Source organism: Melopsittacus undulatus, chromosome 18 (assembly GCF_012275295.1).
Source record: "Melopsittacus undulatus isolate bMelUnd1 chromosome 18, bMelUnd1.mat.Z, whole genome shotgun sequence".
NCBI lineage: Eukaryota > Metazoa > Chordata > Aves > Psittaciformes > Psittaculidae > Melopsittacus > Melopsittacus undulatus.
The window spans coordinates 2121093-2134766 of record NC_047544.1 but is presented as its reverse complement, the minus strand read 5'-3'; the positions used below and the strand labels follow the sequence as shown (position 1 = coordinate 2134766).

At 55.8% G+C, this 13674-nt stretch overlaps 2 protein-coding genes across 2 annotated transcripts; one reads left to right on the top strand and one right to left on the bottom strand.

Annotated features, from left to right (window-relative positions):
- Positions 1-216: 216 nt before the first annotated feature.
- On the bottom strand, positions 217-5262 carry LOC101870124 (RNA/RNP complex-1-interacting phosphatase). The gene is made up of 9 exons (XM_034070610.1): positions 5135-5262; positions 4879-4954; positions 4275-4406; positions 3572-3695; positions 2549-2609; positions 2191-2237; positions 1413-1488; positions 1032-1160; positions 217-840 (listed from the first exon to the last, which is right to left on the bottom strand). Exons 1-9 carry the CDS (start codon positions 5167-5169, stop codon positions 576-578), a joined length of 945 nt encoding a protein of 314 aa, XP_033926501.1. The 5' UTR covers positions 5170-5262; the 3' UTR covers positions 217-575.
- Positions 5263-6887: 1625 nt separating this feature from the next.
- LOC101869958 (prominin-2) lies at positions 6888-13447 on the top strand. Its single transcript, XM_034070497.1, has 23 exons — positions 6888-7254; positions 7489-7538; positions 7622-7824; positions 7925-8045; positions 8243-8306; positions 8391-8480; positions 8588-8787; positions 8871-8945; positions 9033-9096; positions 9204-9363; positions 9471-9623; positions 9934-10057; positions 10716-10807; positions 10885-10969; positions 11113-11259; positions 11366-11437; positions 11517-11609; positions 11712-11765; positions 12092-12172; positions 12376-12444; positions 12530-12619; positions 12805-12911; positions 13001-13447. The coding sequence occupies exons 1-23, from the start codon at positions 7038-7040 to the stop codon at positions 13062-13064; spliced, it is 2475 nt and encodes an 824-aa protein (XP_033926388.1). The 5' UTR covers positions 6888-7037; the 3' UTR covers positions 13065-13447.
- Positions 13448-13674: the final 227 nt, after the last annotated feature.

Genomic DNA, 13674 nt, shown 5'->3' with positions numbered 1-13674 from the left:
TAGCGTCGTCACCTTAAAGGGGCAGCGACCCAACCTGAAAACACACTTTTTCACCCCAAAACGGTGGGGACGGCAGAGCGCAAAGCCGGGTCCATGGGAGGGCCGAAGGGTCGGACCAAGCAGGGAGGAATACGCCCCAAGCCGCACTTGTAGGGCAGTGACATACTGTGAGGATTTACTGCAGCGAAATAGGGTGAAAAAGACAAAAAACCCAAATAATGGAGTTTAGGCTGAATAAAATCTGTTGTATTGAGAAAAATAAGGAAGACTCTTTCAGCTGACGGTTAAAGGGACACTCCTGCGGATGTTTCTTCAGGATCAGTCCATTTGTGTCTGTGTTTATTCTTCCCTGAGGGAGCAGAGCTCCGACTCTGGAATTCCAGAGGAGACAAAATTCCTGTGGGATTTGTAAAAACACCAGAAAAATTACATGAAAACAGAGCTAAAAGAGCTGCGTTGGGAACAACTACAGCTCCTAATGGCTGGTGAAGGTTATAGCAAAGCCAGTGCTGAGACCCATCCTGGAAAGATGGAACAAACAGCCCTGGATGGGCTTTCCTTATGGACAACATTCCCTATGCTGTCCCAACAGGTTTCCGGTGATGGTGCCTGCGTCTCCTGGCTGGCTGCATTCCCTGAGCTGGGCAGAACTGGGGGTTCTGAGGGGGAAAGAACAGTCCATTGCTCTGCTGCTTGGTGGGGAGCAAGAGCTGACAGTTCCTCACTGCCAGCCCATGGGGCTGCCTTGGATCCATCGCCTTGAGCTCATGTGCTGGCACCTCGTAGGATGCCTGTGCTGTGGCACCTCTCCTACGGCTCTTCTTGCGGCTGCCAGATTTCCTGGAATGAGAAGCCAGGAGTCAGAACCAGAAGTCACAGTAAGGGAAGTGGTTTGGGTTGGAAGGGACCTTAGAGCTCATCTCTGCAGGGCCAGCAAGGCTCTCTTGCAATGCTCTCTGAGATGTAGCTTGTAAAAGTCCAAGTTTCAGGGTCTTAAGCATGAGAAAGGAATTCAAGAGCCAAAAACCTACCTGGGCACTGCTATGGGGAACTGGTCTGCATGATGCGAATGATGTCTGATCATCTGGTTGCTGCTGGTTGGGGTAGGGGCAGCTTTTTGTCTAAAGCAGTCCGAGTCCAAGCTGTTTAGTCCCCAATTCCTTAAAGAGAAATCTGCATGTTTTGACTGTTCAAACCATTCATAAATGATCTAAAGAGCTCTTCTAACACTTAAATCCCCCATCCCTCTGCATCACTGCCCCTCAAACAAGAATGGCAGCAGATCTTTCAACCTCGCAGCTGCCCATCTTCCTCCTTTAATCTCCCTTCCTAGGAACCAGTCCCACTTAGCATCTGCTGCCTGACACCAACTCTCCCTGAGCACACACTTGCTTATGCACACAAAGACTCACTTCTTTACAGGTCTCTGCTGAAGATGCTGGATATAGTTGATTCTCTCTATAGGATGCCCTCGAGCTCTGTTGAACACTGGAGAGAAATAGGGCTGAGTTGCAACAACACTCTGTAAATGTCACCTTTGGGGCTGTAGAGGACTTAAACCCTTTAGAAGGGTTTTAACCCCTTCAACCAACACTAACATGCTTAGGTCACACAGGGTGACTTCACTCGGTGTTACTGCCTTTCACACCACAGCCTGGGATAGGGCAGAGCTGCAGTGATCCAATCCCTGTTCAGTGCCCACCACATTCCCTCAACCAGGCTTAGCTCCACAGTCAGGCCATAAGCTTAATTCCAGAGGGACCCTGAAGGCTGTAGAGGTGGGTCAGTGAAAACCTCATGGAATTCAACAAGGCCAAGAGCAAGGTCCTGCCCCTGGGCTGGGGAAATCCCATACAAACACAGGCTGGGGGAGGCTGGATGGGACAGCCCTGAGGAGAAGGAACTGGGGTGCTGGGTGAGGAGCAGCTCCCCATGACCTGGCTTCAGTGTGAGCTTGAGCCCAGAACCACCCCCATATTCTGGGCTGCACCCCCAGAGCGTGAGCAGCAGCTCAGGAGGGGATTCTCCCCCCTCTGCAATCCTGATCCAGCTCCCATTCCACATTACAGGAACACACACAAAGCTAAACCACAGTTACCTTCCTGGAGCGAGCCCAAGTCTTCTGACCATCTAAAACCACAAGCCCACAATAAATATCCTGCACCCAACAAGAACATCACACGTACGTACACTCAATTGCAGTGTTTGGCTCTATGCCTTCAACATCAATCAGGTACCTGTACAGCAAGAAAACTCCAATTACACAATTAGCTATGGAAACATTGAGAGGTTTGAGCTAACTCAACAAGGAGTAACTGGGGAAGCTTTTAGAGCTTCTATTTCTGTGCCAAAGTGGAGGATCAGCATTTGGGCTGCTGATATTTGGGTCAAGAAGTGCCCCCAACAACAACCTTCTTGAAGCTGGAAAGCTCTAAATCTGCAAGTCTGGGATGACACATTCACTTGACTCTTGACTTATTGTTGCAACTGTTTCCTCCTGGAGCACCAAGCAGCTGGGAATGCCACCACTGAACCCAGTTTGACTCACCTACAAACCAGGTAGCCAGTTCTGTTCAAGCCATGCGTGCAATGAACTCCTATGAGTTTATCTGCAAGACAACAAAATCAGGTGATATTTAAACAGCCTTATTCCGAAATCCCACCAGAACAAGCCCATTTGCTTTCACCCTCCAGCAGTGACACCAGCATAAATGACCACAAGGGACCACACACCAACATCACTATATTTATGCCTAATTAAAGCCACTGATCCAACTCATGAACTCAGTTAATCCTGAGTTTATCTGCATGGTCACACAGCTCACTGCCCAGAAGACGTATTTAAAAGCTCCACAAAAAGCCATCCCACGTTTCCCAAGCACTAACAGTCATCTGTGTTTACAGAGAGCCTAGAGATGGAGTCTCAAATGCAATTAAAGCTCAACTCAGTGCCAGATTATCAGAGAGGCAGTAGGAATTCCTTCACTGCAACAAACCAAACTCACTGCCTTGACATTCACATGCCAAGAAGAGGAAAAGAAACTCATGCTGCTTATTCAACATAAAAGGGGCATGGAGCTGTTGGAGCAAGCCCAGATTAGGGATGGAATCATAATCCCATATGGAGCCAGGCTGAGAACATTGGGGCTGTTCAGCCTGGAGAAGAGAAGCTGTGTGGAAACGTCAAAGAAGCTTCCAGTGTCTGAAGGGGGCTACAGGGATGCTGGAGAGGGGCTCTGCATCAGGGACTGTAGGGATGGGACAAGGGGTGATAGGTTCAGACTGAAACAGGGGAGGTTCAGGTTGGAGATAAGGGAGAAGCTGTTCCCTGTGAGGGTGCTGAGGTGCTGGCACAGGGGGCCCAGAGAAACTGTGGCTGCTCCATCCCTGGCAGTGCTCAAGGCCAGGTTGGACACAGGGGCTTGGAGCAGCTGCTCCAGTGGAAGGTGTTGGGGTTGGAGCTGGATGATCTTAAGGTCCCTTCCAACCCAAACCAGGCTGGGATTGTATGATTAAAACATCCCTGGCCTCCAGCCCTGCAGTGCCCTTCCCAAAGGAAGCCCACACTTACTGTTGTTTCTGTTGTCTTCCAGAAACTGCTTTACAACATGTTTGAACTGAGAAACAGTCTGCCTGTTTGGGATTTGATGTCCCCTTGTCAAGATCTTGGAGTAGAAGACTGAGGCTGGGAGCTCCTACAAGAAAGTCAGTCAGTGATCTCCACAGAAAGCACAAGGATCCTTATCACATAAGCACACGCCATAAACCCAAAAGCAGCTTTTCAGCTAAGCCTAACAGAGCAGCAGCACTGTTTTAGGTACAAACACTTCTGCTTCACCCCCTGGGCACAAGCCCAGTATTCCAGAGCAGCCTTTTGGCATTTTCATTTCTCTTGCCTTTCCTCCCCAGGAAACATGCAGAGGCTGGAACACTTTTCCAAGCCATTATCCACACATTTGATACCACAAGGCAAAGCTGGTTGTAAGCAGGTATTTGCTCAGGAGAGGCCTACAACAGGTTTAGGGGATCACAAAACTTGTGCTGATTGGGACAAAGAGGATCTATACAACAGAGTTTAAAGACTCTAGGTCTGAACTCGATTGAGGATGAAAACCACACTCCAATGGGCCTTCAATGACTCAACTCACTCCTCTGCCAGAGCATTTAGTGCCTCACACTAAAGTTATCTTCTGGCAAGAAACATCTTCCCCCTTATCAGCAATGTCAAGACTTACACAGAGCTTTACTTCCTCAGCAGCAGTATCAAGACTCACCTCTGGCCTGTAGTAACGAGTGGTGTAGGTCAGGTCAATGATCAGGCCCAGCTCTTCCTTCTGCTCTTTGACTTTCTTGATGAGGTCACGGGGTGAAAATCTCTCCTCTGGATGAAGGTTCTGATCAAAGCTCTAAAGGGAAATAATGTTTAAGAGCTGACATTAAAACTCAGGTGAACTGCAACTGGTGGGAAGAGCAGGAATGCTCCAGAACAGCCCAAAGATCATCCCTTTGCTTTAGGAGTACCTGCCCTGCTCAGACCCCTGCAGAGCAGAGCAGGATCCTGCACAGAATCAGCTTGATTGGAAAAGCCCTTTAAGCTCATCCAGTCCAACCATTCCCAGCACTGCCAAGGCCACCACTGCCCCATGGCACTGAGGGGGTGTGAACACTGCAGCCCTGCCCTGGGCAGCCTGTTCCAATGCCTGAGCACCCTCTGGGGCAGGAATTGTTCCTCAGCTCCATCCAAACCTGCCCTGGTGCAGCTTGAGGCCGGTTCCTCTTGTCCCATCCCTTGTTCCTTGGGAGCACAGACCAAGCTCCAACCCCTGTTCCTTAAGGAATTCCTTCCTCCCCTCTCCACCCCCTCCTCCCTGCACTCACCTTCCTCAGGGGCACCTTGAAGGCGATGAATCGCGTTCCCGGTATCCTCCTGCCCAGCGGGATGTAGTCGGTCCACCTACACCCCACACCACGGCACCGTTCAGAGGCTCAGCCGCGGCCCGGCCCCGGGGCCGCCTCCCCCCGATCCCCTCCCGTCCGGGGACCCCCAAACCCACCCATGCCCCGGGGCCCCTTCCCTGCGGCGGCTCCGGGGGAGGCCGAGGGGAGCCCGAGGGGACCCTGGGCCCGTGCTCACCGCTCCGGGATACGGGACGCTCCTCTGCCCACCATGGCGGCGCCGGCGTCAGCAGCGAGCCCGGGATCGTCACTTCCGCCTCCGCCACACGGCCCTAAGGGGCCGATGCCTGGGGGGTGGAGCCATGAGAAAGCCACGCCCCCCAAAGCTGGGCCACGCCCCGTAGTCCACTCGGCCACGCCCCCTCTGTGGTGTGAGCACGGCCACTGCGAGGCGGCTTGTGTGTCTAGGGCGCCGCGTAGCGGTGAGAAGTGGGTATAACGGCGCTGGCGGCACCACGGGCACCGGCATCACTGGTACTGGCATCAGGGACTGCACTCACTGGCATCGTCATCGCTGACACCACTGGAATCAGCATCACTGGTACTGGCATCAGTGACTGCACTCACTGGCATCATCATTGATGGCACCACTGGAATCAGCATCACTGGTACTGGCATCAGTGGCACGCCAGTACCGGTGTGAGCAGCTGGGGCTCCTTTGCCGTATGCAGATGTATACACATACATATACATACAAATATCCACATACATATGCATACACATACACATACATATCTACATACATATATATATATGCACACACATATACATACATATATATACATATGCACACATACATATACATACATATATACATACATATACACATATAAACATACATATACATACACACATACATATACATACAAGTATACACATACATATGCATACACATATACATATATACATACATATGCATACATATATACATACATATATGTATATACACATCCATATACATACACACACCCATATACATATATGCATACATATGCATATACACATACATATACATACATATATACATACATACACATATACGTATGCATTGTACACACCATCACTCCCCAGACTCCACACTTCCCTGGCCCTGGCAGCTTTATCCCTGGGCAGGGACTCAGCCAAGCCTGGGCAGGATTTTCCAGCCCACAGCATCTCATTCCCAAGCGGGTGGTGGGAGCACCTCCCTGTGCCCAGCCTGGAAAACTCTGGGAGAAACCCCTTTTCCAGAGGGAGGAAAGCCACCGGATTAGCATCAGTGATGGGAGAAGGGAGGCACCAGCAGCAGTGATGGGGAAGGGCCGGCTCGACTCACCGGCCAAGCAGGGGCCCTGCTCTTAGGGTGCCCTGTGGCTGTCTGAGCACACGGGGATGCTCCCCCCGCACTGGGGAAATCAGGTTCAACCTCCTTCCTTTCCAGCTCAGCCCTGTAATTACTGCTTGGCCCATGCTGGCGAGCAGGATCTGGCCCTGGGAAGGAGCCTTGGCCGCCTCGGGGTGTGAGGCAGGGACTGGCTGAGCCTGGAAAACTCATCACACGCGTGGCTATGGAGCGGGATCACCGGCCAGGACTCACTGGCCCTTTCCATGGGTTCCCCCTTGTTTTCCTTTTCCCTTCCCGTTGCTACCCAGATCCCAGGATGCTTTTGCAAAGGGCCATTCTTGCCCCATGGGCACCCCAGTCTGTACATCCACCATTAAGGGCTTTCCCCCCTAAGTGATGCCTAAATCCCAGACCCGAAGGTGGTTGTGATGGGATGAACACCCTGCAGCCTGAAGACAGGGGGGTTCACGGCCACCAAAACCCCGATGAGCTTCGGGAACAACCTGGACCACAGGGGACCCCGCGGCTGTGACTCAGGGATGCTGGGGGTTGTGAAACAAGCCTGGGATAGTTTGGGAGACGCCTCCAACGCAGCCGCCCCGGGGAGCCCGTCAAGGGAACAAGCCACGGCAGCGTCTGGGCTTTGACCCGTCAGGCAGGTTTCCCTTAGCAGCGCACCGAGCCCGAGCATCGGGAGCCGGGAATGCCCCTCTGCCTGCTCGCAGGCTGACGGAGCCCCTCCGGCTCTCTCCTCGCCATGCGTGCAGCCGGCTTGCTGCTGGCTTGGGCACTGCTGCGTCCCGCTGGCACCCAGCAATGCCACAACGCCGGCCCCGGGGGTGTCCTCCGCTTCACCGATACCCATGCTGAGATTCGGGTGCCGGCGCTGCACCGGGTGCCCAGCTCGCTCGATCCCCTCTACGGCCTCGTGCGGCGCTGCCTGGACCTCATCCAGCAGAACCCGCTGCCCACAGGTGAGACACGGAGCCGGGATCCGCATGGATCTGCTCGGGGTGTGTGTGTATGTGTGTGTGAGCCAATTCATGGCGTTGATGAGCTTAAAGGTCTTTTCCAATGGAGGAGGATGATGATCTTAAGGTCCTTTCCAACCCTAACTATTCTATGATTCTATGGTGCCTCCATCACCCCCTGAAGGGTTGGGTGTGGATGGGATTGGACCTCTTACCGGTGCCATGATTCTCTTGCAGAGCTGCTCAGGGCAGCCCTGAACGACCCCAGCTCGGTGCAGACATCGCAGGTGAGCCAGGATGTTGGGGTACAGATCCCATAGGAATGGTACCCACCCAGTACCGGTGCTGAGCCGGCTCTCCCATCACACAGGTGGTGCAGTATGAACTGGGCTATGTTGTCTGTGCCGCTGTGGCTCTGCTCTTCACCGTGGCTGTGCCGATGGCCGGGATGTGCTTCTGCTACTGCCGGAGCCGGCGGCGGTGCGGAGGCCGCCTGCGTGCCCATCGGCGCTCACTGGGCTGCCGCCGCCACTGCCTGCTGGGCTGCCTGTCCCTCACCTCCCTCATCATCCTGTGAGTGCCCACAGCACCCACATCCCTGCACCCTCACCCTAAACCCCATCCTATGGGTCCGGCAGGAGCGGCTCCGTCACCTCTTGCTCATCCCCTGCAGGGCCAGCGTCATCTGTGCCTTTGTCACCAGCCAGAGGGTGAAGGTGCAGATGGAGCCGGGGCTTGGGGCTGTGCCAAGCACCCTGCGCACGCTGCGGCAGCACATTGCCAATGTCCCCCAGGTAGGTCCCCAAGTGGCTTTCTCCACCCTGGCATGGGGCGCAGCCCAGGGATGGCTGCGTTTCCCTCCTGGAATAGTGTGGGAGGTGAAAGGAGCTGGAATGGCTGCATTATGAATGTATTTTGAATGGAAACATGGGGCTTCCTCCCCTCCTGGAGGCTGCTTCCCCTTGGCTGACCGGTTCATCTCTGCTGGCAGGGAGTGCAGATGGTGGTGGATCAGTTCGAGGTGCCCCGAGAGCAGATAACCTCCGACCTGGGCTGTAAGCACTGCACCAAGCACTGACAGGTCCCATTGCCAGCTCCCATCAGGATGGGATGCTCACAGTGTGCCCATTGCCTTGCAGGGCTCAGCCGGAGCGTGGGGCTCTCCATCCATGCACAACTGAAGGCGATGACCTATGCGGCACTGGCGGAGCTGCAGGACAGGGCTGGAGGTACCATCGAGCGCGGTGCTCCCTCAGGGCCTGTGCCAAAGCCTCGCCGGAAGGCCGGTGGTGGCCGAGCCGAGCAGCGTGACCGAGCCCTGGGCTTTCTCTTTAAGACCTACAGACCTCGCTGCACCATTTACAGATGCTGGAGCAGACGGCGCGGGCACTGGCAGCGGCACGGGATGAGCTGGACCCGGTGCTGCGGGAGCGCCGGCACCGCGTGGTCGCCTTGTTGGATGACCCGCGCTGCACCTCCTGTGCCAGCGTCCTGGGCAGGGCACAGAGCCTGGAGCTGGGTGCTGACTATGGCAAGGTGCTGGGACATGGTGCTGGTCACCCACCGACACCACTGCTCCGGCAGCGCCGGGATTCATGGTTGCTTTCTCCCATTGCAAGGTGCCGTCGGTGGAGAAGGTTCTGAAGGCGCTGGCTGGGCTGCCCCGAAGTGACTTTGCGGAGATGATTCGCCAGGTTTGGGGGGGTTACAGTGAAGTAAGGGGGTCCCCATTGGATGGGCAGCCCCATCCAAGTCACTCAGCATCCATTCTGTCCTCACAGGGCAATGGCACCTTCAACTCCATCCCGGAGCTGGCTGTGGAGCGCATGGCGCAGGTCATCCAAGGTGAGTGGCATGGGTGGACTGAGCAGGGACACCCTCTGTGGGGTGAATAACCCCATAATGGATGGATTTGGGGACCATCCATCCCTTGCATGCCCTTGTCCCTGCAGATCTGCGGGAGGAGATGGCACGCACGACCGAGAAGATCCAGTCCATCGCCGACAGCTTCCCCCTGCATGACTACACCAGGCCCATGAGCGAAGCACTGGTGAAGGCAGAGGACCGGAGCCAACCGTACCTGCGGGAGGTGCAGCGCTTTGAGCAGTACAGGTGCCACCGGGGGGCACAGAGGGGTGCAGCAGGGATGGGTGCTGACCCCTACCCCAAACCCTGCCTGGTCCCCCAGCCCCACATCTCGAGGCTGCTCTGTCCCACAGGTGGATCGCGGGCACTGTGCTGTGCTCCATCATCCTCCTCATCCTCGCCTGCAACGTGGTGGGGATGGCACTGGGTGCATACGGGCTCTCCAAGCGGGAGGATCCAAGTGACTACGAGTGCAGAGGAGAAGCCGGTGCCAAGTTCCTCCTGGTGTAAGCATCAATTTGGGTGCTGGGGGGGGGTTATTGCCATCTCCCCCCCTACAATACAGAGAGGGCAAAGCCAAGGGAGGGACAGGTTGAAGCCACCGCCTGTGCCTGCAGGTTTGGGAGCAGCAGCTCCTCCCTGGGATCTGGCAGCTCCTTACCCCGTTCCCGCTGCCCGGCACACCCCTTCCCAAGCAATCCGGCGTGCCCGGGCGCGGGATGGAGCCGCTGGGCTTCCGGCAGGTCCCCACAAGCCTTTCTGCCCTCTTGGGTCTGTAAAGCAGCCGCCGGCGCCTCCTCTCCCTCCCTCTTTCAGTGGTGTGGGCCTGGCTTTCCTGTTCTCCTGGCTCCTCGTCCTCCTGGTTTTCGCCACCTTCCTGGTTGGGGGCAACATCCAGACGCTGGTTTGCAGGAACTGGGTCAACCAGGAGATTTATAAGGTGGGTGGTCATGCATGAGAGCCCTAGAGAGAGGACAAGGGGTGATGGGTTCAGACTGAAACAGGGGAAGTTCAGGTTGGAGATAAGGGAGAAGCTCTTCCCTGGTGTCCCTGCCCATGGCAGGGGATTGGGACTGGATGAGCTTTAAGGTCCCTTCCAAACCAAACCATTCCATGATTCCCATCACCCCATAGACCTCTGTTTGCATGCCCCAAAATGCTTCCAAATGCTCTGTGTCCTCCCCCTTAAACCCACCCAGAAAAGCCCCACCACATTCAGCAGATTAAGGTTAGGATTAGGACCTTGGATTTGCATCAGCAGCAGGAAATTACCCTTGTGCTGTTCAATCACTCGAGGCGATGATGTTCCTACCTGCAGGACCCTGTCCCCTGGTCCATGGGGTCAGGAGGGTGCTTTGGGCTGCAATGGGGCTGAGAGAGGGGCTGGGAATGGGATCAGAGTTTGTCCCATGGCTTTACACATGTCCCTGTATGGGGTTGTGCTCTGCTTTCCCCTTGAACACCACCCACTGAGGCTCTAGAGATCACTGCAGCGAGACCAGCTCTGGCTGGGATGGGGTAACCCCAACATGCAACTGTGAGGCCAGAACACCCCAAAATCACAACCATGGCCCTCTTTTTCCTCCTGTTCATCCCAGTTCATCGACACCCCTGGGAACCTGCCTCCATCCATGAACCTCACTCGCCAGCTCAACCTCAGGCGGGACTCCAACCTCAGCACCACGTACCGGTGGGTACCACCGGAGCCCTGCTCTGCCCTTCCACATGGGGAGGGCTGATTTGGGATCACATCCCTTTGCCTTCCAGGGAGTGCAAGAGCGGAGCAGGGCTGTGGGAGGTGCTGCAGCTTGACAGGGCTTATGACTTGGATGAGCATCTCAAGACCCCCAAGGTGAGGGCTGGATCCAGGCAGAGCTCATGGGGATGCCATGGGGATGGCGCGAGCTTTACTGGGGATACAGGGGGAGGTTTGGCTCTCCCATGCCCAGCTCCATGACATCCATGACATCCATGACATCCATGCCACCACCACAGTACACAGCTGACTTCCAGAAGCGCCTGGCTGACTTCACAGCACGCTTGGGTGATGTGCGGCTCCTCCGCAGCGAGGGCAGGCAGGACCTGGAGACCTTCGCCCGCAGCGGTGTGGATGAGGTGGACTATGGGCGCTTCCAGGAGGAGGTGAGGGGATGCTCGTGGTCCTTGCTGCAATGAGCAGGATGCAGCCCACCAGGGAGCAGCTTCCAGGGTTGGAATTGCATCCAGCACCAAGTCCATCTTCCTGCAGATGAGGAAGCCGGTGGTGCAGACCAGCCTCCCTGGCTTGGCGAGGAGCCTCGAGGGGCTGCAGAAGATGCAGGTGAGTGATGGGGAGGGCATCAGGAGCTGCCTTCAAGCCCATAGGGACATCCTCACCCCATTGTGTGCCCACCCCATAGAGGAACAGCACGGTGGCAGGGCGCCTGGCTGCTGAGGCTCAGGCCCTATGGCACATGCAGAACTCCACAGTGCAAGCACAGGAAGCTTTGGTGGTGAGTATGTGGGGCTCATGGTGCTGCTGGTGTCTGCCTGGTGTTGCCCATGTGAATGGGGTGATGGAGCTTTGGAACCCTTCTCACCTTCCTGTCCCACAGGAGAAGATGGGAGAGAGCGTCCAGTTCCTGTCCCGCTTGGCTCCACACCTCCAGGTACTTGTGTGGTTTATGCCAGCTTGGAAATGCCCAATGGGTCCTGAATCCCCAGTGCTGGGTGGTGGGAGAGGCAGGGAAAACACCATCTCCTTTGGTGCTTAGAGCTGCAAATCCCCCTGAAGGCATTCCAGCATTCCCAACAGGAGCATCCAAAGGCGTTTCCTCTTGCCAGGGGTTTTCTCTGCTTGAGCAGGTCCCTCTTTCCCTGATATCCCAGAACCAGCTGGGAGCTCTGTGGTTCTTACCCTGCTCCTGGCACCCCGGGGCACCCATCCTGCTGCTGGGTGCTCTAAGGATGCTTTGCCCTTCCCATGCTTCCCTAGGAGCGGGTGAGGACGACACTGGCCACCATAGCCTCTGTGGAAGCCCGGCTGCCTGTGCAAGCCCAGCAGATCCTCCGGCAGGTGAGCAGGGCTGGATATGCCCTCAAGGGGGGACAAAATTCCCTGGGGCTGGAATGAAAGAGTGGGAATTGGGCACTGCAAGGGGTCAAGTGGCACCTGAGGCTTCCAGTCCTTGCTTCCAAGCCTGGTGTTAGCCCAGAGCTGGTTGGAGCAGGGCTGGGAAGCGCAATTCCTGCTTTCCATGCTGCCTTCCCTCTGCACAGGAGATTGGCTGCTTCACCAGGAGGGAGCTGCGCTACTTCACACAGTACCTGAACTGGGTCGGGCAGACGGTAGGTGCTGATCCTTTGGGACTGGGAGCCCCTTGCTGAGCCCAAAGCCAGGAATGGGATTATTCCTTGTCTCCATTTATTGCAGCTGAGGGAGGATGTGGCTTCGTGTCAGCCGCTCGCCACAGCGCTGGACAATGGGAGGGTGATCCTGTGCGACCGCATTGCTGACCCCTGGGTAAGGATAACTGCTGTTATCCTTGTGTTATCCCAATGTAAGGGCATGGAGTCCAGAGGAGGCCATGAGGATGCTCAGGGGCTGGAGCACTTCCCATATGGAGCCAGGCTGAGAACACTGGGAATGTTCAGCCTGGAGCATTCCTCACGCAGCTCAGCAGGGACCCCCATGCTCTCTCCTTGCAGAACGCTTTCTGGTTCAGCCTGGGATGCTGCACCTTCTTCCTCATCCCCAACATCATCTTCGCCATCAGGCTCACCAAACACTTCCGACCCATCCGCAACCGGCTCATGTAAGCACTGGACATGGGGTGGGAGCCACAGGGAGGGAGATGTGGGCTCCTGCTTGATGCCCTGATGATGTCTCCTTCTCCTTCTGCAGCTCTACAGGGTCAGAGGAGACCTGTCCCTTCCACATCCCCCGTGTCACAGCACTCAAGCTCTAGCCGGGGGCCTGGCAGCTGCAGCAGCATTCCCTGTGCTCCTGGAGCTCCCATCAAACCCGTGCCCAAGCACTGCAGAGCTCCAGGTCCCTCTGACGTCTCACAGGGCTCAGGTCCATTCTGACGTCTCTTCCTCAGTGTCCTTTGGGGTCTGAGCATCCTTTCTGGGTGCAGGACACTCCTCTCCATGCTCTGGGGTCTCCTTCTGATGTCTCTCCCTTGGCCACCTTTGGGGTCTGAGCACCCATCAGGGATGCTCCCAGATGATCCATGAAGGCTCCACACAGCTCCCAGTAACCACCAGTGTACCCCTTGCAGACCCATGGGGAAGGACACCCGCCCGCTGCCCCACACTGGCACATTAAAGTCCTTTCCAGTCAAACCCACTTCTGCCTCTTTGTCTTGTGACCACATCTCCTCCTGTTCCCATTGGGAACCATTCAGGCCTTGGAGGTGGGGTTACAGCAGGGTGCTGTCAATTAGTGCTTAATGAGAGGTGGGGTCAAACCTGCTGATTAAGGTGTGTGTGGGGGGTATATTGAAGGTAGTTTATGGCTCTTCCCCCTCCCAGGGAAGCCCAGGGGGCTGTGACAGGATAAGGTTCAGAGATGCT